Raw genomic sequence first — 22,114 nt, 5'->3', positions numbered from 1 at the left:
TCATGGCTGATTTGTTGTGGTTTTCAGCTTATATAAAATAGAAGGATTTTATCTTATATTTAATAATAAGAATATGCTTAAGCCTTTGATAATGTTGTACAAATCTTTTTGTGTTTCTAACAGAGTGATGGCAGTTCCTGCCACAGTTATTTATTTTACTTGCTATGATCAATTAACTGCTCTTCTGAGATCTAAATTAGGAGAAAATGAAAACCGCATACCAATTGTTGCTGGAATTATGGCCAGACGTAAGTAATAAATTACTATATTTTCATTCTGATTTCTGCTTAACGCTTGTTTTAAAATTTTGACATTCATAGAGAATTTGTTTAAAATACAGAGTATTGGTAAAGATATATTTTGCATTGTAGTTTGTACTAATTTGTTAATATCTATACCCTAGAAGTCATATTGTATGATGATTGCCATCAGAATGAGATGGGATCAGCCTATCCCTGTCAAATCTTGGACAGAGATTTTAGATTTGAGATTTTAGACTTTAGAGTTTAGATTTTAGGATGATAACAGATAGCTGTCAAATTAATGCCAACGTCTTTAATCATTTTTCTTATAGACTTTGAGATTCAGAGTTTAATCATAAGGAAATTTGCCTCTGCACAGAAGGACATTTTTCTCTGTGCAGTGGAAGTGAGGTTTGTAGTAGTTCTGGTTGATGTATAAGGGCTGTGGAACTGCTCTTGAAAGAGTTGAAACCAGAAAGAGTAAGGGATGTGAAATACCTTTATCAAGGAAAAAAATCTGAGCCAGTATGGTTGGTATCATAAGATATTTAAGGTTTGCTTCATTTCAGAATAAAAGCTTAAAATACAAAAAGGCATGAAATATTAATTTTTGCATGTGTGTTTTCATAATGCATGGCTTTATTTTTGTTGTATTTGCTTGTTTGTATTAGTTGGTGCAGTAACTGTAATAAGTCCACTGGAATTGATTAGAACCAAGATGCAATCTAAGAAGTTTTCTTACGAGGAACTGCATCAATTTGTCAGCAAGAAAGTATCTGAAGATGGTTGGATTTCCCTCTGGAGGGGCTGGGCTCCTACCGTTCTTAGAGATGTACCATTCTCAGGTAGGGTTTATCTGCAGGTTTGCCTTACATATCACTTTTAAATCAACTAAATTTTAAACACATTAAGGCTAAAGGTAAGTTATCTTCTTTAGTGACCACACACTCCTAGTCCAGTGTTGGGCTCTCAGATCTTGATAAGTATTTATTGAATGAACAGTTTCTAATTCAAGCCTGGCTTTCTTTTCTCTTTGTGTTTGTTTAATTTCTTTTTAAACATTAATTGGTGTGTATTCATAGTTAGATAATGCAAAGTACCTTTAAAATTAAGTCATAATTAGTAAGATAAGTAAAGTACTACAAATCAAGATATTATAAAATACATTTAAGGGACTTCCCTGGTGGCGCAGTGGTTAGGAATCCGCCTGCCAATCCAGGGGAAACGGGTTCGATCCCTGGTCCAGGAAGATCCCACATGCCGCGGAGCAACTGAGCCCGTGTGCCGCAACTACTGAGCCTGCGCTCTAGAGCCTGCAAGCCACAATTACTGAGCCCACGTGCCACAACTGCTGAAGTCTGCGCACCGCAACAAGAGAAGCCACCACAACAAGAAGCCTGCACACTACAACAAAGAGTAGCCCCCGCTCACCACAACCAGAGAAAAGCATGTGTGCAGCAACGAAGACCCAGTGTGGCAATAAATACATACATACATACGTTTAAGACCACCTGTGAATTATATTGACTCCTACTTTTTTCAGTTATTAAAGATAAAAATCTCCCCCACTGAGTGTCCTGTAGGGACTGTTATAAATCAGATTTGAGATTGTTCTAATCATTGAATTATACAAAGGTAGAAAAATCATGAAAAAGAAGTGCAAAAATAACAAATAACTTGTAGAATGTGCATACTTCAGTAGTGTTGGGATGGCCAAAAAGTTCTTTCGGGTCTTTGGTAACATGGGAAAATCCCGTGGCCAACCCAGTATTTCTCTCGTGAATCTCAGAAGTTTCCATTTAAAACCTGGAAGATTGCAGCATTATTTATGATAGCCAGGACATGGAAGCAACCTAAGTGTCCGTCGACATATGAGTGGATAAAGAAGATGTGGCACATACATACAGTACAATGGAATATTACTCGGGCATAAAAAGGAGTGAAACTGAGTTATTTGTAGTGAGGTGGATGGACCTCGAGTCTGTCATACAGAGTAAAGTAAGTCAGAAAGAGAAAAACAAATACTGTGTGCTAACACATATGTGGAATCTAAAACAAAAATGGTTCTGAAGAACCTAGGGGCAGGACAGGAATAAAGATGCAGAAGTAGAGAGTGGACTTGAGGACACGGGGAGGGGGAAGGGTGAGCTGGGACGAAGTGAGAGAGTGGCGTGGACATATATACACTACCAGATGTAAAACAGATAGCTAGTGGGAAGCAGTCGCATAGCACAGGGAGATCAGCTCGGTGCTTTGTGACCACCTAGAGGGGTGGGATAGGGAGGGTGGGAGGGAGGTGCGGGGGGGGGTTATGGGGATGTATGTATACGTATAGCGGATTCACTTTGTTGTTATACAGCAGAAACTAACACACCATTGTAAAGCAATTATATTCCAATAAAGATCTTAAAAAAATAAATAAAAAATAAAACCTGGAAGAAATAATTATTGAGAACCCTTGTATTAACATTCCTTTTTCCCTTTGAGTTACTCCTTTTCTTGGGCTGTCATTCACATCTCTGCATCTCTCCCTTTCCATTAGTATTTTTCTTCAACATTTTGTGTTCAGTTATGCTTTATAGAAACATCATAGATTCCCAGACCAATACTTTTTCATTTTTTAATTACATGTGATACGTAAACAGTAATGAAGGTATAAATTATGCGGTGCACTAATAGACTGGACGCCTGTGAAGTCACCACGTCACTGTATGAATCAGAATAGTGAAGGTTTCAAATCATGAGACCCCACGTGTCCACCTCCACTGTCACGTCCTCAGTGGTAACCACCACACTGAATTTTTATCATTGATTTGATTTCTAAAAAGTTTTACCATGTATGTATTACTGCTAAATAATGTTACTGACTTTTGCCTATTTTTGAGGTTTGTAACTTATTTTACTCAAAAATGTAAGATTTATTCTTGGTTTTCATGTGTAACTGTTTTGTTTTCACTCGTGTTTCACTCGTGTTTTCACTCGTGTTCACAGCAAACAATGCTGTGAACATTTTTTTTAACGTGTATGGGTGTAAGAATCTCTTCAGTTTTAGATTTGCTGGTTCATGTAAATGTACACATTTAAAATTTTATGTGGTAATATCGAACCCTTTTCTAAAGTGATTGTGCAGATCACAACCATCAGCTTCCTGCTGCTTCATTTCAAACCCTCACCAGTACTTTTATTGCCAAAAGTTCTTAATTTTTGTTTACCTAGTAATATAAAGTGGTATCTCACTTTAACTTATATTTCCCTGATTATGAACGAGGTTGGACACTGTTTCATTGGCCATTTATTTATCCATAATTGATTAGGGATTACGGCTGAAATAAGTATTCATTTCCTCCTCGTATGGATAGTTATCCAGGCATCATTTATTGAATAACCATACCTGCTGCCAGGATTTGTTGTGTCACCTGTTGTATCAAAGTCTCATATATGCATGGATGTGTTTCACTGGCCAACTTGTTTAACCCTGTACTAACAGTACAGTACTGTCTAAATTAAAGTACATAATAAAAAAATCTTCATGTTACCTTTTATTGCTGTAGGAATGTCCTTTTTCTTTATAACTTTTGAAGTCTTTTAGTAGAGATTTAAAATTTTCTTTATAAAGGTTACATATACAACCTCTTTTTCTAATATTCATTTATAGGTACCACTCACCACAACTTTTAGTGCCTATTTTAAAAGACCTATTAAAAAAAAAGCTGTCTGAATCTTTGTGGTTGCTGCAGTGTTACCGTCAATTCTTGTCTGTTAGCTTATATTCAGCTACTTGTAAACTCTTATAGATTCTAATTTGCCTGTCTTTTACATTTTCTATGTAGACAATAATATGTAAATTGTAACTACTTTATTTCTTCATTTTTTAATAGTTACAGCTTTTTTCTATAAATACTGTGCTTACTGTGCTGCCTAGTACAATTTTGAATAGCAGCGATAGTGTTGCATCCCTGTCATTTTCCTCATTCTAAAGGAAATAGTTCTGTTGTTCCACCGTTAATAATTTTTGCTACAAGTTCTTGATGCATATCCTTTATCAAGTTGGAGAATTTCCCTTTTATTCCTAGGTTTCTAAGAAATTTCTTTGTTTGCTTTAAATGAAAGTATATTGAATTTTATAAAATGCTTTCCCATCATTTTTAGATGATCATACAATTCTGTTAATGTGGTATACGGCATCTAAAGAACTTATTATATTTACTGCCTTTGCATTCATCAGATAACTCAATTTAGTCATAGCATGTGATCGTTTATGAGATAGTCTGGCTTCAGTTGCTGATTATTATTTTTTATTTTTTAGGATTTTTACATCAATGTTCATGAATGAGATGGAACTGTACTTTTCCTTTCCTCTCCTGTCCTTGTCAGGTTTTGAAATTAAAGTCCTTTTTACTGATGCTTAGTTTTTTTGTTTATAAGAAGACTACTAGATTATTGAGAATTTTTTTTTAAATCTCGCCTAGTATGTGTCTAAGCAGAAAGCAAGGTGTGTCAAGACTAGAATTCTCTTTTCTTTAACATACAGTATTCCTTAACTATTTAAAGTCCACATTTCATTTCTAAATATGTGTTCATTTCATTCTCTGTTTTTACAGCAATGTACTGGTATAACTATGAAGTTTTAAAGAAGTGGTTGTGTGCAAAATCTGGTTTATATGAACCGACATTTATGATCAACTTTACTTCAGGGGCATTATCTGGTTCTGTAAGTTTATTCTTTTATTGTTAATATTCCACAACAGTGATAATTGTCTTACTAAAATAGAACAAAATATTATGTAGCATTTCATGTCTATTGAGATAGTACTTTGGGGCTGCAGTGCTTTAAAATTTTTATAAGTATTTACTACCCTATTTTGAAGATAAATTACTAGCCATTAAATATTTTAAAATTCATTTTATATGTTTTTATTATATTACAAATACATTATATTTTTCTGAATCTTTTGGATTTGTTAGATCATTACAGTTGTGATAATGGTAAGAGTTTAAATAGTACTTTATTCTTTACAAGGTATTTGGCAATTTGGTCATTAAATGCCAGTAGATCTGGTTAGTTAATATTTTATAGAGTGTCATCTCATATGTATAATCGGATTGAATAGAAGTAATTTCATCCTTTGCTGCTAATTCCTGTTTCTTTGGGAACATTCTGGCTGAGTACCTCTTAAAAGAATTTTAATAAAAGTTATAGTCAGAAGGGAGAAATCTCAAATGACCATTTTTGGGTAGTAGAGAGTTCACCTTTTGCCACCCCTCCACATAATGAAAAGTTGTGTAGTGGACGTCCTTTATGCACATTCTTATCACCATGATCTTGGCCACAAAGAGCTTTCTTATACCCACATACTTCGCAAGTGAATTTGTGATGACACAGAGGGATGTGCTGACATATTGGAACCAAATGAAAACAAGAGTGAAGGAGCATAGTGAGGTCATGGAGACCTGCAGAAAAATACTGGAGTAACTGTGTCAGAAAACCTAGGCTAAGGAAGCCCCTGAGATTGTGTTCAAAATTTAGACGTGAATATTCCCGGGTCTGAGATCTGTCAGATTAAGCCTAGTGGGGTATAAAACTATTGAGGTAAAAGAGCAATTCTTTTTAGCAACTTAAGTAGTTAGAATACCAGCAAAATCTTTTCATTATCTTTCTTATTTGTGAGGTGATTAAAAGTAACTTGATTGTATTTTATTTATATCTTAATCCAGCACGAATGAAGAAAAACAAGTACTATTTATATTTAGAGATTCATAACAGTTGGAATTGTAGAACCAATTCTGTACTTAATGCTTTATATCTTAAAAAAAAAAAAGGCTATGTATCCTATAGCCATTGAATAATGGCTATAGGCTGTTGTCCCAGTTTTCCAGTAATATGAAGGAACGTTCTCTATTTTACTACTTCTGCCTAACATAGAAAATTTATTTTAAAAAATTGTAATGATTTAGAAAATACTGCTGCCTTTTGACTGTTATCAAATAACAGCAGAAAAAGCACATCAGTGGGACAATGTCCAGGCTGTCAGAAAACAAAATAGCCTAAACCACATCATTTTACAAAGTGTCAGTCTCATACCACATTGTTGCTACCTTTGATACTCCCATCAGCCCTCCCTATCCAGAGGTTCTGCATCTGCAGAGTCAACCAATTCCATTCCTGATTGTTGAATCCACGGATGTAGAACCGCAGATACGGAGGGCCGACTCTACTGTGCCATTTTATATAAGGGATTTGAGCATCTGCAGATTTGGGTATCTGTAACCAGTACCCCCCGGATACTAAGAGACAACTGTATGTGTTAGATTGTGGAGATGGAGACACAATAATCGATTTTATCTTACCTGAGATCTTTGAAACTGATTTCATTTCAAGAATTTAAATCTTTTAACATTGACAGGTGAAATAAATATAAATGATTTTAAAGGGTATTTTATGAGCATATTGGCCAAATGTGAGTTGGGAAGCAAAAAATAGAGACCAGGTTTTACTTTGTATGATTGTTGTATCAGATACTATGAGACATTCTTCAGGGAATTTATTCTTTCAAAAAACCTTCATTGCTTAATTAGGGCATTATGAAAATAATTGTTAAATTGATTCATTTTGAGGTAAGTTTTTAAAAATGTGACTTGTGAGCTACATTTGATAAATATGTTGAAACCTATAAAGGTATATAGAACTAAAAGTAAATTTTCTTTTTTTTAATTTAATTTTTAATTATATTTATTTTAAAAACATTTGTTGGAAAATTTTAAATGCTTACTAGATACTTGAGAATTTCCACTTTAACATATTATACCTTCATATGTAGTAAAGGAATAATGGAACACACAGGAGCATCAGAAAATGTGAATACTGGTTTCAGAGTCAGAGAGGTCTGGTTGGAATTCTGACTCTGCCACTAATAGTTGTGTGACCTCAGGAAAATAGGGGAACTTTTCTGAGACTGTTTACTTACTCCTGAATTTTGGGAGGAATACGTAGGACATATATCTGTTTTCTTTAATAGAGCTTCTTTTAAATACCTCTGGTTTCATTTTATGTTTCAGTTTAGTTGTGATTTTTATTACTATCCTTATTAAGAAATGTGCTAATTAGAATATTAAAATACTTTAGGAAAAATTTAAAAATAGATTTAAATCAGTTTTACTTTTTGTTAGTTTGCAGCTGTTGTAACTTTGCCATTTGATGTGGTAAAAACACAAAAGCAGACACAACTTTGGATATATGAAAGTCGGAAAAGTAAGTGTAATTAATTTACAACATTTTTAAGATGCCATGAAAAATTTTTTCTTTCCAGATACTAAGTTAGGAATATCTAAAATAGGGAAAACAAGATTTTTTTTCCCTTTGTTACCTTACGCTTTATCTAACTCAAACTAATACACTGTTAGAATGGAATACCCAGAAAAAAATACTCTAAACCTACAAAAAAATTTAAGAAATCTTAAAGACTATGTATTTTGCCTGCCATGAGTTAAGTCTCATACCTGCTATATAGAAGATTAAATTATGTAGTCTTTCAAATAAACGTAGGCAAACCAGGGTGAAGGATAGGCAATTACTGGGAAACCTTTTTTCTTAGTGCATCTTGTGTCATTAGTATGCAGACACATTTTGTTGTTGTTTATTTTTTAGCTTCCCTTCTTTTGATGTGTTTTTTCTGCCTGTTATCCCATCTACTTCTTTATAACCTATAATTCCTTCTAGAACAAAAGCGTACTGTTAGTTGCTTCTACTAGATCCATTCTGTCATTATTATAGAAAGTATAGCAAGCCCACTGGAAATGGGGCTTCGATTGTTTCTGAAACATACAATTGTTAGGATTTGATAAATTTGGATGGTCAGTAGATGAGTGTTTATTTTATTGTCTATGCTTGAAATATTTAATAATCACTGTTTCCTTACACTGTAAGAAGTTGCTTATCACCTGTAGGATTAGCTCTTTGATGTTGGATCTTTAGGCAGGAGATACTTTTGAGGTTCTTTTAGAGCTCTGCAGTGGCTTACCTCCAGTTGATAACTCTGTTCTTTCTCTTTTACATTAATTTCACCCTGCTATTAAAATAGAGACCAGTCTGGGACTTGAGTTCTATAAGATTAGAAATACCCAGCTACTTGGCCTCCTTTCTTTTACCAGTTGTTTCCAGAATTTAAATGAAATAATTTAAACATGAAGTATAAGTTACCAACTTGTAAAGTTTTTGTCATTGACTTTTTTTAGAAAGTTAAATTCCAGTCATAAATATTTTGTTCTTGGTTTTAAAATATGTATGTAATTACTATATTTATACTTACGTTATTTATATTGATAGTTTAGCTTCTTAAGTAAATCACAAGGCCTCATTTATCTTCATAGGCAGAGAATCCGATATTTTATATACAAGAAATTTTGAGATAATGAGCCCCTCTTCATTAAGTGGCAAATTCTAAAAAGCTGTTTTTGAAAGCTATCTTTCTCTAATTTTTCCCTTTTTTCCTAGGCATACTTAATAATACGTACTTTAGTCTTTCTTCATGGCTGAGAGTTGTCATCATTGTACACATTGATTACTGTAGAGTTTCATAATGCAGCTCTCAGAAGCTAGTGAGGATAACTTAGGAGTGTTTGCCCAACATTCAGTGGTCTCAAACCACGACTTTGAAATCTTCAGCTTCACAGTTTTCACATGGTAGTATGCCTACTTCTCGGCAGACTTTTTTCACCTATTGCATCTAGTAGTCTATGGGCTAAGCCAGATGCTTGTAATCGTTGTGTAAAATGAAGGTAAGCAAACTTTATGTATGAACAGCTCGTTCATGAGGTTTATGTTTGAACTTCAGTAACATCTATTTTTGCTGTTTTCAAAAGATATATAAATTAGTTTTTACTGTGTTCCAGATATTTGAGTAATTGCAAATAAGTGAGATGTTACTGTTAGTTACAGGAAAAATCTCCCCTTTGGAGGAGATAGCACTGCTTTAATTTATTTCCACACTGGTACATCTAGTATTCAGAAAGGTTTTAATAAAGCAGGACCTCACTAGGGAGGAATGAGCTAGTTTCCTCAAAACCTCTTTTTGGGAACAAAAATTATTTTTTAACGTATGCAATAAAAATTCATGAAAAATGGTTATCAGGGCTTTACTTTGGCTTTGGGAAACCCATGAAGATTTCTGTACATCTTTAAAATTTTTCATTATGAAAGATTTTTAAGACGTGGAAAAAAGTACAAAGGATATACATACCACCAAGCTTAAGAAACAAACATCATCAGTTCAGGAGAAGTCTTGTGTATATTCCTCCTTGACTGCATCTGGTCCTATGTACCTTAAAACTTATTGCCTTTATGATTTTTTCTTTTTAATGAATCCAACTATTAAAAATAAGATTTAAAATAGCTCTTTAGGTAAACAGATCTGTTCTTACTATAGTGAAATGATATACCACAAAGGCCATAAACACTCTTCTATGTGTATTATCTGTATTAGAAATTAAGTGGTAATTTATAATAGCATCATTTCTTTATTTTAACACTTAGTTTCTATGCCTTTGCAAATGTCAACGTGGGCTATAATGAAGAACATTGTTGCTAAGAATGGATTTTCCGGATTATTTACAGGTAAAAATATTTCCTTTATCAAATCATTGACTAAAATGATTACTTTTAAATCTATCACCTTCCTAAATTACCTTTCAGCAGGAAATTACTGAATATATTCCACATTTACTATTTCCTCCTAAATATCTTTGCTATAAAAGTTTAAAAATGTTAAATAACAGTAGATTTACTATTGATAGAGGTGAGGAGTGAGCAGTTTGGCTTCTTCTTTGACAACAGTTTATGGGACAGTATTTCATATATCACTTCACTTACTTTGATAACTATCAGAATGAAACCAAATAAGTTACATTTAAAAAAATAAGGTAAAATTTGTTGTGATTTTTTTCTATTCTCTTTTCAGGCCTAATTCCTCGTTTAATTAAAATTGCTCCTGCTTGTGCTGTTATGATCAGTACATATGAATTTGGAAAGTCTTTTTTCCAGAAACAAAATGCTCGAAGACAGCAATACTAGAGATGCTATTTCAACCTGAAATAACAACCATGACCAAATAATAAGATGGAGAATCTTAGACAAGAACTTTTTTTCACCATTATCTTACATGGTTTTATATCTTTCTTATCTATAATTTAAATGAATAGTAAATTTCTACTTTACATTTAAATCCTAATTTTTAAATAAATTTTTTATCCTAATTTTTGAGATTTTGAAAAAGATATTACAGAAATCATAACCATTGAGCATTCTTATAAAGAAAAGAAGAATTATTCTACACTGAAAGCAATAACCTCAGAGTTTGATACAAGTCTCAGTGTTAAGTTAATCCTATTGGGAGTGTGTCAGAGACAACAGAATGCTGAATGATGTACAGAGTCTAAAAGAAAAATTCGCAAATCTTTTATACACATTTAAATCACGGACATAGATATTTAAGTATTTCAGCAAAGTAGATAATGGAAGGCAGTCTTTAGATAACATTATTCACATATACCACATATTACCTATTAGTTATTTTCTTTAATTCACATGCATTTGGTATTTTGTTTTTTTACCTTGTTACTGTTCTAAGGCTTCATGAATATTAGGATTTCTCTGATCAGAGGTGTATGGTTACTTTATCTTCATGAACCAAAAATATAATAATTTGTATGACACTGATGCTGCTATTTTTGATGACTAAAGACCGTGTATTATCTACTGTCTCTGCAAGAGAGAGGGAGCTTTTACTGCCTGTATCAGATGTTCACTTCAGTCAAACTTGCGTGTGTAGTGGAAAACCACATTATAGTCAGACCAGTAAAAATGCTGTGTCAGCACAGGAAGGGCCTCTGGTTTCAGCTGTCCTGTAATGTAAGTATCACCATTTTTGGAGTTCTCTAGGTAATTTCTATTGGCTCGTTCTAACAAAATTGAGACTATTACTACAGTATCAGTCACAGAATATTTCCAAAATGTCCCTTGATTTTACACATCTCACATTAGTATGCTAGACCAAGAACTAAACAGGCAGCAGTTACCTTGAAGAAAGAGCTTTTGGTCGCTGGAGGCTAATGCCTAAATAATTTAGTTAATGAATGTAAGAACGAAATAAAAAGGATATGATTTCAAGACAAGAAACAATATTCTTTTTTAATATTTTTGTTTTTCTCAGGATCTGTATCCTGGGAGAAAAAGCACTTTATTGCAGTCTATGTGAATTTTATGAAAGTGTGAAGCATTTTTTTCCCCTAAAATAGAGTAATATATTTAAGTGACAAATCTCTAGTGTTGGTAGAGGAATTAATGTATTTTCTAATATAGCAGAAAACTGTTTATGTTTCACCAGAAATAAACTCTGTAGGGTTTGTATTTAACCTTTTGTGTTTATTTTATCCTGTGTTGATTTACCTTAAGATTGCAACATATATATCCATAAAAATATATTTATAACTTTGACTTATATTTTCATTAAAATATTTTGTGCTTTCTTAAAATATCACTGTGCTTCTAGCTAAATATTTTCATATAAAATCATTATGTTAATGCTATACTATACACATATATATATAAAACACACATGAAAGTTTATCTTGAACACTGATGTTTAACAGTATTAAATTTAAATTTACCTTGGTTCTGCTGTGCTTCTTTTTGATAACTGGTAGAAAAAGGCAGAAAAATTTAGGTTTTGAAATGCTCTCAAAAAGCGGTCATGTATTTCAGCTTAATGTCACTTATAAACAACGGAAGGGAAATTTTCATCCTCCCCCCACCCCACTACGGGCTGCAGTTGTGAAAAATTCTCACTTTATGACTAGAATAACTTAAATAAATCTAATTCCCTACAGTTTTTCTAACATATATTACATGCAATGTATCTGAATGAAAAGAAGCCTGAACTGAAGCTTTCTCTATACTTAAGTGGTCCAGAAGCATTAACAGTAGCAACTGAAAAGCATTTGGTTACAAATTGTGTTCTTGGTAATGTTTCTGAAAGGAAACAGTTTCATTCTGTTAATGTTAATTTCTAACATACACATTTAAATTTTTTAAGAAAAATGTCTTATGCAAGTATTACATGTTTGCTACCTTTCATATAATACGTTTGACTTCTTTAAAAAGTAATATGGAATTAAAGTAAAATTTTATTTCTAGGAAGACTGTTCACTATGCTTATTTAGCCACATTTGACTACTTTAAATCCTAACCTCTTTTTTTTCTGGGGCACAAATTACAGGGATGTGGGAAAGTTTAGTGTATCACTTTAAATTTTTTTCCAAAATGAACTTTTAAAAATAAATTGCTGGGCTTCCCTGGTGGCGCAGTGGTTGAGAGTCCACCTGCCAATGCAGGGGACACGGGTTCGTGCCCCGGTCCGGGAAGATCCCACATGCCGCGGAGCGGCTGGGCCCTTGAGTCATATCCACTGAGCCTGCGTGTCCGGAGCCTGTGCTCCGCAACGGGAGAGGCCACAACAGCGAGAGGCCCGCGTACCGCAAAATAAATAAATAAATAAATTACTGCTGTTATATTTTAATCAATCAATCATTCAACACTTACTGAGACCTTTTATGTGGTAGGCAGTATAAAAAGCACTGGAGATAAGATGACATTTCAGATACTCTCACTGGCCTTCAGGTTTCAGCTGTGATTGCTACAAGTATGCAAAAGGAGTGATGGAAAAGCTGAAGAATTCTCCCCTCAGCCTGTGGTGGAGGGACCAGTCAGGAAATGCTTCTAAGATTAGGACATGCGATCCAATTAAACATACCTGGAGGTTGGGAGTCTTCAATCAGGCAGTGGTATTTAGCGCCAGTGGCTTGAGCGGACAGCATATATGGCCATGTGGTAGGAGATAAGATTGGAAATGGAGTCCAAGGGGCCTTGTCTGCCAAAGGAGGAACAAGAAGCAAGAGGGAGCCAAGTAAGTATTTTTGGCACAGCTTTAAAAGTTAGAATTGTGTTCTGTTTTGTTTTTTCCCCAAGACCAGTATTTTCTTTTAACTGAAAGAAAATAGGATAGCACAGTTTAGCACAGCTATAGAACAGAAAACACTAGAATGTGTCATGTGTTAAGGCCAAGTGCTGTGTAGTGAAACTTTGGTTTTAGTTGGGTTTTAGAAAAATAACTGACAGTATGAAAAATGGGGCTTATAATAAGGTGATCTATTTAAAAACAAAAGTTTTGGTTTGGATTAAAATATATTTTTAAAAGGTACCACTGTGACATTGGTATAATTTTATCTTCTCTCTCCTATCAGTGAAAAAACAAACAAATGCTAAAGCAAAATACAAGGTGCTTTGCTTACAGAAGAGCAAAGTGGACTAGTTTAAAAAAAATAAGGAGCCCTGATGTTCAAAGCAGTCATGTGACATTTCCAAGGTAATCCAATGTATTAGTTTATCAAAACTAGAAACTGTAACCAACAATAGGAAATTTAACAAAGAATTTACATAAGTTGTAAATTTGAGAAACATTTTTAACCACTTGAAAACTTGTATGTAAATCTAATAAAGATGACTTAAATAAAAACCAGCTGAGTCTACTTGCATTTTTAAGGTTTCTGTCAATCATAATTAATGGTAGTCTGTATTTGGTACTTACCACTTAAGAACTTATACATATGATTTTATTTAATGTTGACATCCTGATGCCATCAGGCAGGTGTTGAGAAGATGGTGATGTTTCCATTTTACAGGTGAGAAAACAAACATGGTTGTTACATAATAAAATCAGAACACTGCCAAAACCACTACTGTACTGTACCACTTCAGCAGATGTTGTCAGCTTTAAAGCATATCATGTCATTTTTTAAAAAATAAAAAGTAATTTGATACGAAATGATGATTTCTCCGAAACCATTTTCATATTAGTATTTTAGGTGTTAATATACACTTACCACGTTTGTTGAAACGAAAGTTCACTGTACATCTTGAATAAAATAACTTTTTGTCAAGGAAAAAATAAGACTGCTACTGCATGGTACAAAATGTTTAATATACATGCAACAAGTATCGTACATCAAGGCAACAAAATACACATGGAAATAGTAGCATATAGTTCAGCATTCTATTTAGGGGAGGGTGTGTGAACAAGAAACACTACCACCTAAAATTAAAGATTGAGACATACCTCATGCAAACATTAACAAACTACCTCTACAACTAGTGTGAAATGAACTGTGTAGAAACCTGAAGTCACATTAGCAGATGAATTTTATACCAAGAGCTCCAAGAAAGGAGAAAAAGTCATTATCCTCAGATGTGATGTTTAAATCTGCATTTAGCAGCATGTTAAGATGCACAAGTTACTGTACACACTAGGCAAATCTGAAAAACTTGATCAATTATGGAACCTTGTATTTCTATATTATAAAAATGTATGGAAAAAATTTAACTGATTTTTTAATTACTGAAGGATAATAAATGACATTTGAGAGTGGACCATGAATGAAAGCATTTAAACATTCTGATAGGTGTTAGGAAAGCAGCAATAGTGCTTAAGGCTAGCCTAAAAATTTTGAAGTTCCCCTCCTTAACCATTCTCATCCCCTCCTCCCAAGGTTTCCACTGTCCTCATTTCAACCTTCCTTCTGTTCCCCCATGCTGCTTACAAATTGCTTTAGATACCTCTCACAATAATGTGTACAGAATTAAGAATAAAGGTACCATTTCTCAATATTTGCATTACTGCAAGTACTAAAGCCTCAAGCTAAAGGAATAAAGCTCTGAATATGTTCTGGTACATCTAAGATAATTTATTTTAAGGGATTTCAGGCCTCCTTTGTCCCTGAAATGACACTGTTTGAATGGTCTTACCTATAAGACTAGCTTTGTTACTGTTTATTATCTTAAATTCCAAATGATGAGCGTAAAACTCTAAATATTTCAGAGAACCACCACACTCCCGCATTTCTAATACAAAGAATGACTGTAACAAGTGCTTCCTCTCAATCAAATATTTTAGGAGGAACATTCTATATGTCAAAGTTACTAAGTTTGAATGTAATGTTAACAAATAAAAATAGCATATGAAGTCCCCAATAAGTACTGTAGTAGCCTCTTCATGTAAACAATGTGTAAAACTTCTTTGGCACAGCTGATCATGTTTTCCTCATATTACTTACTACAGAAAATATACTTCATACATTTTCTCTTTCAATATGGTGGAATTTTTAGGGACAAATGTACAGTTGTTCCAAAATTTGCAAAAATTTAAAAGACGGCTCATGGCTTTAAAAAAAAATTTTTTTTTTACCTGTAGAAGTGGAGTAATTTTTAACATTAACATCAATTTTAAAATGAGATTATGGTATGATTAATGACAAGCTGTAAAGCATGTATGACAATTCATTCTTGCATATGAGGAAGAAAAACAGCACTGGTTGTCAGACATATTGTTAAGTATGGTGATTAGCCTACTGATCCTTACTTTAAAAGCTTCTCAGATCCTTAAATGAACTTGAACTCTTTCCTGATAAAATACTTTTTCAACATCTGTTCTACATTTTTAAATGTTTCCAGTTTATGAGATATAAATTTGATCAATTTTGAAATCGATAAACTTTAAAGAAAATCTTGGAAAAACAAAAACAAGAAATGTATTCACTTTACCTTAATGGTCTAAAATACTTTCCCTGTGACCCTAACAAATTTAGTAACTGCCTAACGACACATCCTACAAAATTTATAAAATGTTAAGTGGAATGTTAGGTTGATGCCAAATGATAAAGAAAAACTGAATAAGCCACTGTGAAACTGCAGCTAAGAACCTTTCTCTTCACTTTAAAGACAAGGCATTTAAATATCAGAACTTGGGAAGAAATTCATGAAAAATGAAGTAACTCACTCTTAGAAAATTTAATCACTGAATAAAAGAGCAAAAGAAAATACTTAGCTTAAGTCTCTAGAATAAAACCTCGAACTCGGTCTCTGGCAATTATGACACGTTTAAATATATGAAAATCAGCTGAGTAACAAATATGTACAACTTGCCATGGATTATTAACTTAGAGGATCTCTGCAAGTTTTTTTTAAGCCTATTCATTTTTAAACTTCCTCAGTGACAAATATGGGCATTTTAAAATGAAAAGTGGCAGAGTCATTTTGTTTACATGGAGTGGACTGAACTCTCTAATATAAGCGACAGAATTCCAGACATGTGCCAGAACAATATAAAATTCCAGATGTTTTCCCAGCAGTCAAACTTACATAAATAGAACATTTGCAACATAAAAACTTTTGGCTTTTACATAAAATTTTTCAGGATGGAGTTAGACCTGGACTTGTCATCTCTGTTGTAGGACTTGCAAGGTAGTCATTAGATTTTAGGCTTGTTAGAGATTTGTAACTTGCCACTGATGTTAGAGACCCACAGAGACCAAGTAATGAGGGAGTATCTTCTTTACCTGAAAATTAGGATAAAATAACAAATATTTAATTTCCCTTGAAGCATAATACCAAAAAGATCCTAAAACCATTAAAACCTTACATACTCTACAAAACAGTACAAGCATATCTATAAAATCAAACACCTGTATGTTAACATGTTTGATCTTTCAGTAGTTTCAATGGTACCCTTATAAAACATAGAGGGAATATTTGTGCTTCTTGTAAAAGTTCTAGATATGGAAGTTTGAGATGTTTTGGAACAAGAAAGTTTACCTTGTTTTGGAGAATATGATCATATTCAATTAGTAAAGAATAACAAAAAATGAAAGTAACAATACCAGTGCCCAGGCCACAGGAATACCAGGAAGTCCGTGTGTAGGTAACGTAATACAGCAGAAGCAGAATGGCTTCAATTCAGTTGGAGGGCTTGATCTGGAAAGTTTTTATTCACTGACTGAATAAACACTTATTCAGCACCAACTCTGCATCAGGAGTATCGTCACACAGTGCTGGACTTCAGTAGGCCCATGAAGGAGGAATGGCAGATCTGTTTCCGCAGCCGGGGAAAACAAGTTCTTTCCAGAGCTGAATAAGTTTCAACCCACAGTGTGCAAATACCAGCGATAAGTGGCTGGTTTGAGGCTGTGAAAGGCTAATAAGGTCTTTGAAAACTAGCGGTTTTCCAAAGAAGATGGAAAGCTTAGGTTTTACTCATGTGGTTATAGAAGTATAAACTGAACCAGATATCAGATGTTTCTGAATATTATATATTATTTCAAACAGTCCCTCTGCACTGTTCTCATAGTTGTCGTATTAATACTTTAACCCACTTTGTCATACTGTATGATAACTGTGGGGCTCTCTCCTTTATTAAACTATAGACTCTGAGAAAGGACATGGAATTTGTTGTGTTCATTATTATATTCCCAGTGCTAGCACACAGTAGACACTCATTAAATAATTATGTAATTAATGATAATTCAGTAAGAACTGCACTGGGACACAAAAGAACTCCTGTGTTCTTTACAGCTATGTGACCTGGGGAAAGGCATCTTCTCTGAGCCTGTTCTTTCCTTTGTAAAATGAGAACAGGTACCAAAAGATGACAATGTTAACTTCATAGTTTTGCTGACTAAAAAATACAGGAAAATACAACGGGTTAGGAAAAGATATGGAAGAGTAATTGTCACATTTAGGTTTCAAATGTTTTATCATCTTATGTCAGGATCAAAAGATACAGATGTTTCAAGAACCCTTTTAATGTCTAAGTTTAGAGACCTATTTCAGGCCAAAATGAGCTCTAGAGTTCCTGCTAAATTCTCCAGGAACTCAACTGCTTTGGATAGTCTCTCCCAAATTTCTAATTCATTACTGACCTGTAATGTTTTAAAGAGATTTACTACTAATTACATATACATATGTATGTATATATAACTATTTTCTTTATTGTAAATATATGTCACATACAATTTGCCATTTCAGTCATTTTAAATGTACAATTCAATGGCATTAATTACATTCATAGTATTGTGCAACCATCACCAACCGCTATTTCCAAAAATTTTCATCAGCCCAAACAAAAAATCCCTACCCTCTTTAAACAGTAACTCTACATTCTCCCCTTCCCCTCAGTCTCTGGAAACCTCTAACCTACTTTCTGTCTATGAATTTGCCCATCCTAGATTTATTCTTATAAGTGGAATCATACAGCATTTGCCCTTCTGTGTCTGGCTTATTTCACTAAGCATAATGATTTTTAAGGTTCATCCGTGTTGTATGTATCAGAACTTCATCCCTTTTCTATGGCTGAGTAATATTCCATTGTATGTATATACTACATTTTGTTTCTCCATTCATCTGTATGGACATTTGGGTTGTTTCCACCTTTTGACTACTGGAAATAATGCTGATGTAAACACTGGCACACAAGTATCTGTCTGAATCCTGTTTTCACTTCTTTGAGAGTATATACTTAGGTTACACATATTTTTAAAATATAAAGATTATAACACAGTAATTGCAAAAGACTGAATCTAAATGTCTAACATAGTTACACAGTGGAGTAATATGCATCTGTAGAAGAGAATGAGAAAGATCTCTATGTACTGCTGTGTCATGATTTCCAGGATATACTATTTAGTGGAAAAAGCAAAGTGCGAAATAGTGCATAGTACGTTACCTTTTATCTTAAAAAGGAATATGAATTTATTTGAATTTGCATATGTTTTAAACGTCAATAGAAAGATAATTTAAAAATAAAAACGGTTACTTACGAAAGTAGAAGTGAACAGAGTTGAGGTGAAGTTTAAGCATAGTACTTTGACTCTGGGATATATTCTCAAGGTAAAATAATTAAAAACAAATCTTAAGCTATTTTAACTTACCCTATTTTAGTAATATAGATACTATTAGCTTGAAATTAAAACATATAATAGGAAAAAGCAAATAAGAAATTATGTTCCTATAAATTAGGAACCAATATTTTCATCATAAGATATAAAAATACAAAATCAAGTACATGGAAACCTTGACTCTTATGTGTGAATTACAAAATAAGATAAATTTAAGGTACATTTTTCTTTTAAAAAAATTCCTAACTGTCTAGTGAAGAGGGTTAGAAACAATGACCAATTCAGTCACAACAGGCACGCCTATGGCCCAGATTATGTTCTCTAACATCATTTTCTAGTGTAAGGAAACAGGACTTGTTGGAGAAATAGCTGATCCTGGGTATGGGCATGAAATATACTGAAGTAACTCAGAACATCTTGTTTTACACAGAGCAAGGAAGCCGTGACAGACTACCAGGATGTCAAAATGACACAGGGGCCATCTTTTTCATAAGGGTCTCTCAGTGTCCAAAAAGGACAGTGACCTCCTGATGAGACGCACTGAAAAAGATCCATTATTCATGTTGTATTCTTGCCAAATATGTTTAACTTGAGTATGATAGCAATGAACAATCAGAGAAATCTAAATTGTCAGGCATTTAACAAAACAACTGGCTTGGGTGCCTAAAATATATAAATGTCAAGTGAGAGAAAAAGAAAAGTTGGGGGGGTGCTCTGCTAGATGAAAGGACACCAAAGAGACTGAAAACTAAATGCATTGTGGGATCCTTGATTGGACTGGACCTAAAAAAAAAAAACAAACTAAGATATTACTGGAAAAGTGGAGAAATCATAACATTCAATACTTATCAGGTAATATTGTACTAAGGTTAAATTTCCTGAGGTCATAATGGTGTGGCTTTATAAGAAAACATCCTTATCCCTAGGAGGTACTTGCTGATGTATTTACAGATAAAGTGTCATGGTATCTGCAATTTACTTTCAGATGGTTGAGCAAAACAGAAAACACAGATACATGAGTAAACGGAGGGAGCATGTGCCCACACGAGCAAGATAAAGCAGTGTGGTGACATGTTAACGATTGGCAAATCTAGGTAAAGCATATATAGGTGTTCATTCTCCTTTTCTTTCACTTTTTCTGTAGGTTTGAAATTACCCAAAACAAAAAGTTGGAGTGGGGAAAGAAGGCAAGGTACATGAAGTCCTCAGCTATGCCTTAAGGAAACAAACCATACAGCAGAGCTGAGTGGCATAGCCAGGAAAGCATGGGGGTATCTACAGATCCCAGCCTTCAAAGACCTACAGCTGACCTCTGAAAATACTGATGCTATGGAGCCTGCAGGGTAGTGTGACACCCTCAAGGAATCCAAAAAGAAGCTTCATTCCAACACTTCATTTAAAAATAAAACATTTTAAAAAGGCACATAAGGATCCAAAGTGGTTATGTTCATTGTGATTGCAGCTATGCAACTATGCTTATAAAAGGAAATAAGCAAAACTGTATTAAGGTAGAGGATGACAGGTGACTATTCCAAAATATTCTTCAATATTGTTGCAATGTCAACAGCAGCTAATGTATACATATATGCATAGACCTAAATGCATGTAAAATTACTACAGTCAATTAAAAATAACAAGCATGTTAAAATCTGAGTTAATAGTGATATTTTGAAAGCAATTTACTGATATGGGGAGGAAAGAACTTGTCAAGGTCAATGAAACTTTCTAGTCCAGATGGCTGGGAGAGTGGTAGTTCCTAGCAGAAATAAGTTAGTCATCAGGAGCAGAAAATGGATTTTTGTTTTATACCAAGAAAGATCAGTTTTGTTTTAAATGTCTTGATATGCAGTCTGAACTATACAAGTCTTCAGATGGTACTAATACAAACATTATTAAATTAGAAGTCATTCATTCAGCCCAATTTACTGGGTATTCTCTATGTGTCCTCTATCCTGAAGTGATAAAACCCATAGGGAGCTTAGTATATGATAGAAATAAACACAAACAGAAAATTATAATCAAATGCAGTAAGTATAAGAATAATAAGTAAAGGGTATTATGGAAGCTCAAAGGACAAGTGTCCAAACCAAATCAGAAGGTATGGGTTGGGGGGTAATTAGGGAAGTTTCAGGGAAAAAGTGACCATTGAACTGAACCCTAGTGGACATTCATGCCCAAGGAGGCAAAAATCAGAAGAGGCTCCACAGAGGAACAGCATGAACAAAGGCAGAGCGGGAAGAATCAGCACCCAAGGTACAGGGAGCTACAAGCAAGAAATGAGACTAGAAGAATAAACAAAGGCCACAGAAGACTTGAGAGTTGATGTTAAGGAGCCTGGAAAGGATCCTGTTGTAACCATAACAATACATCTGTGTTGTGACTTGAAATCAAGTCTCCAAATTCAGAGACTACATTCTTAATCGTACTCTTAGACGGAAGTGAGCCACTGAAGACTTTTACATAAGGGAATTACATGCTTAGTTTGTATTTTAAATACTTGAGGACTCTGTGAAACATGACTTTGAGGGAAATAAAATGGATATAGTGAAACCAGTAAGAAGGCTATGGCAGCTACCTGAACCATGTTAGCAGTAGAAGGGACACAAAGAATGGAACATGTGTAGAGATCTTCAGAAAGTTAAACTGGTAGGAGTTGGTGAAGGCAAAATGTAGGTGGGAGGAGCCATGAATGATTCAGTAGATTATGAGAACTGATAAGTGAATGGGGAGATCATCAACATTATAATAAGGAAGAGAAGTCTGGAGTAGGGAGAAAAGGGGTCAATGAAGAAATGAAGAGGAAGTAAATACATATCCTAATTTTAAGGAATGCCTAAAGAGATTACTTAGCCACTATCATATACCCATAAATATAGAGAAAATGTTATATTAAACTGTTGTGCAAGGACGATGTTACCTTTTTTGAGATCAACAGTCAAGAAAATGGGTGGTCATCATTTTATGCAATAGAATTTCAAAATATTAGAACCAATGTGTGTTGTGGTTGTAGCTAGCCAAGAGGGAGCTGTGACATAGTTGTTTTTGCATGAACGCACATGAACTTAGTCACAGGTATTTGTACTGATATCACTTTGAGT

At 33.9% G+C, this 22,114-nt stretch overlaps 2 protein-coding genes across 9 annotated transcripts in view; one reads left to right on the top strand and one right to left on the bottom strand.

The window, feature by feature from the left end:
* The window catches only part of SLC25A40 (solute carrier family 25 member 40), a 54,540-nt gene extending 42,849 nt beyond the window's left edge, over window positions 1-11,691 (top strand). For both annotated transcript variants that reach the window (XM_060108104.1, XM_060108103.1), the window contains 6 exons: window positions 124-248; window positions 914-1,087; window positions 4,844-4,953; window positions 7,410-7,491; window positions 9,772-9,852; window positions 10,196-11,691. In XM_060108104.1, the coding sequence (XP_059964087.1) occupies window positions 124-248; window positions 914-1,087; window positions 4,844-4,953; window positions 7,410-7,491; window positions 9,772-9,852; window positions 10,196-10,308 (685 nt within the window). In that variant the 3' untranslated portion in view covers window positions 10,309-11,691. The remainder of the gene's footprint in view (window positions 1-123; window positions 249-913; window positions 1,088-4,843; window positions 4,954-7,409; window positions 7,492-9,771; window positions 9,853-10,195) is intronic.
* Window positions 11,692-16,536: 4,845 nt separating this feature from the next.
* The window catches only part of RUNDC3B (RUN domain containing 3B), a 148,102-nt gene continuing 142,524 nt past the window's right edge, over window positions 16,537-22,114 (bottom strand). For all 7 annotated transcript variants that reach the window (XM_060107963.1, XM_060107964.1, XM_060107968.1 and 4 more), the window contains one exon: window positions 16,537-16,682. In XM_060107963.1, coding sequence (XP_059963946.1) covers window positions 16,537-16,682 — 146 coding nt within the window. The remainder of the gene's footprint in view (window positions 16,683-22,114) is intronic.

This window comes from Mesoplodon densirostris, chromosome 9 (assembly GCF_025265405.1).
Source record: "Mesoplodon densirostris isolate mMesDen1 chromosome 9, mMesDen1 primary haplotype, whole genome shotgun sequence".
Taxonomy (NCBI): Eukaryota; Metazoa; Chordata; class Mammalia; order Artiodactyla; family Ziphiidae; genus Mesoplodon; species Mesoplodon densirostris.
This window is presented reverse-complemented; position numbering and strand designations above follow the sequence as displayed.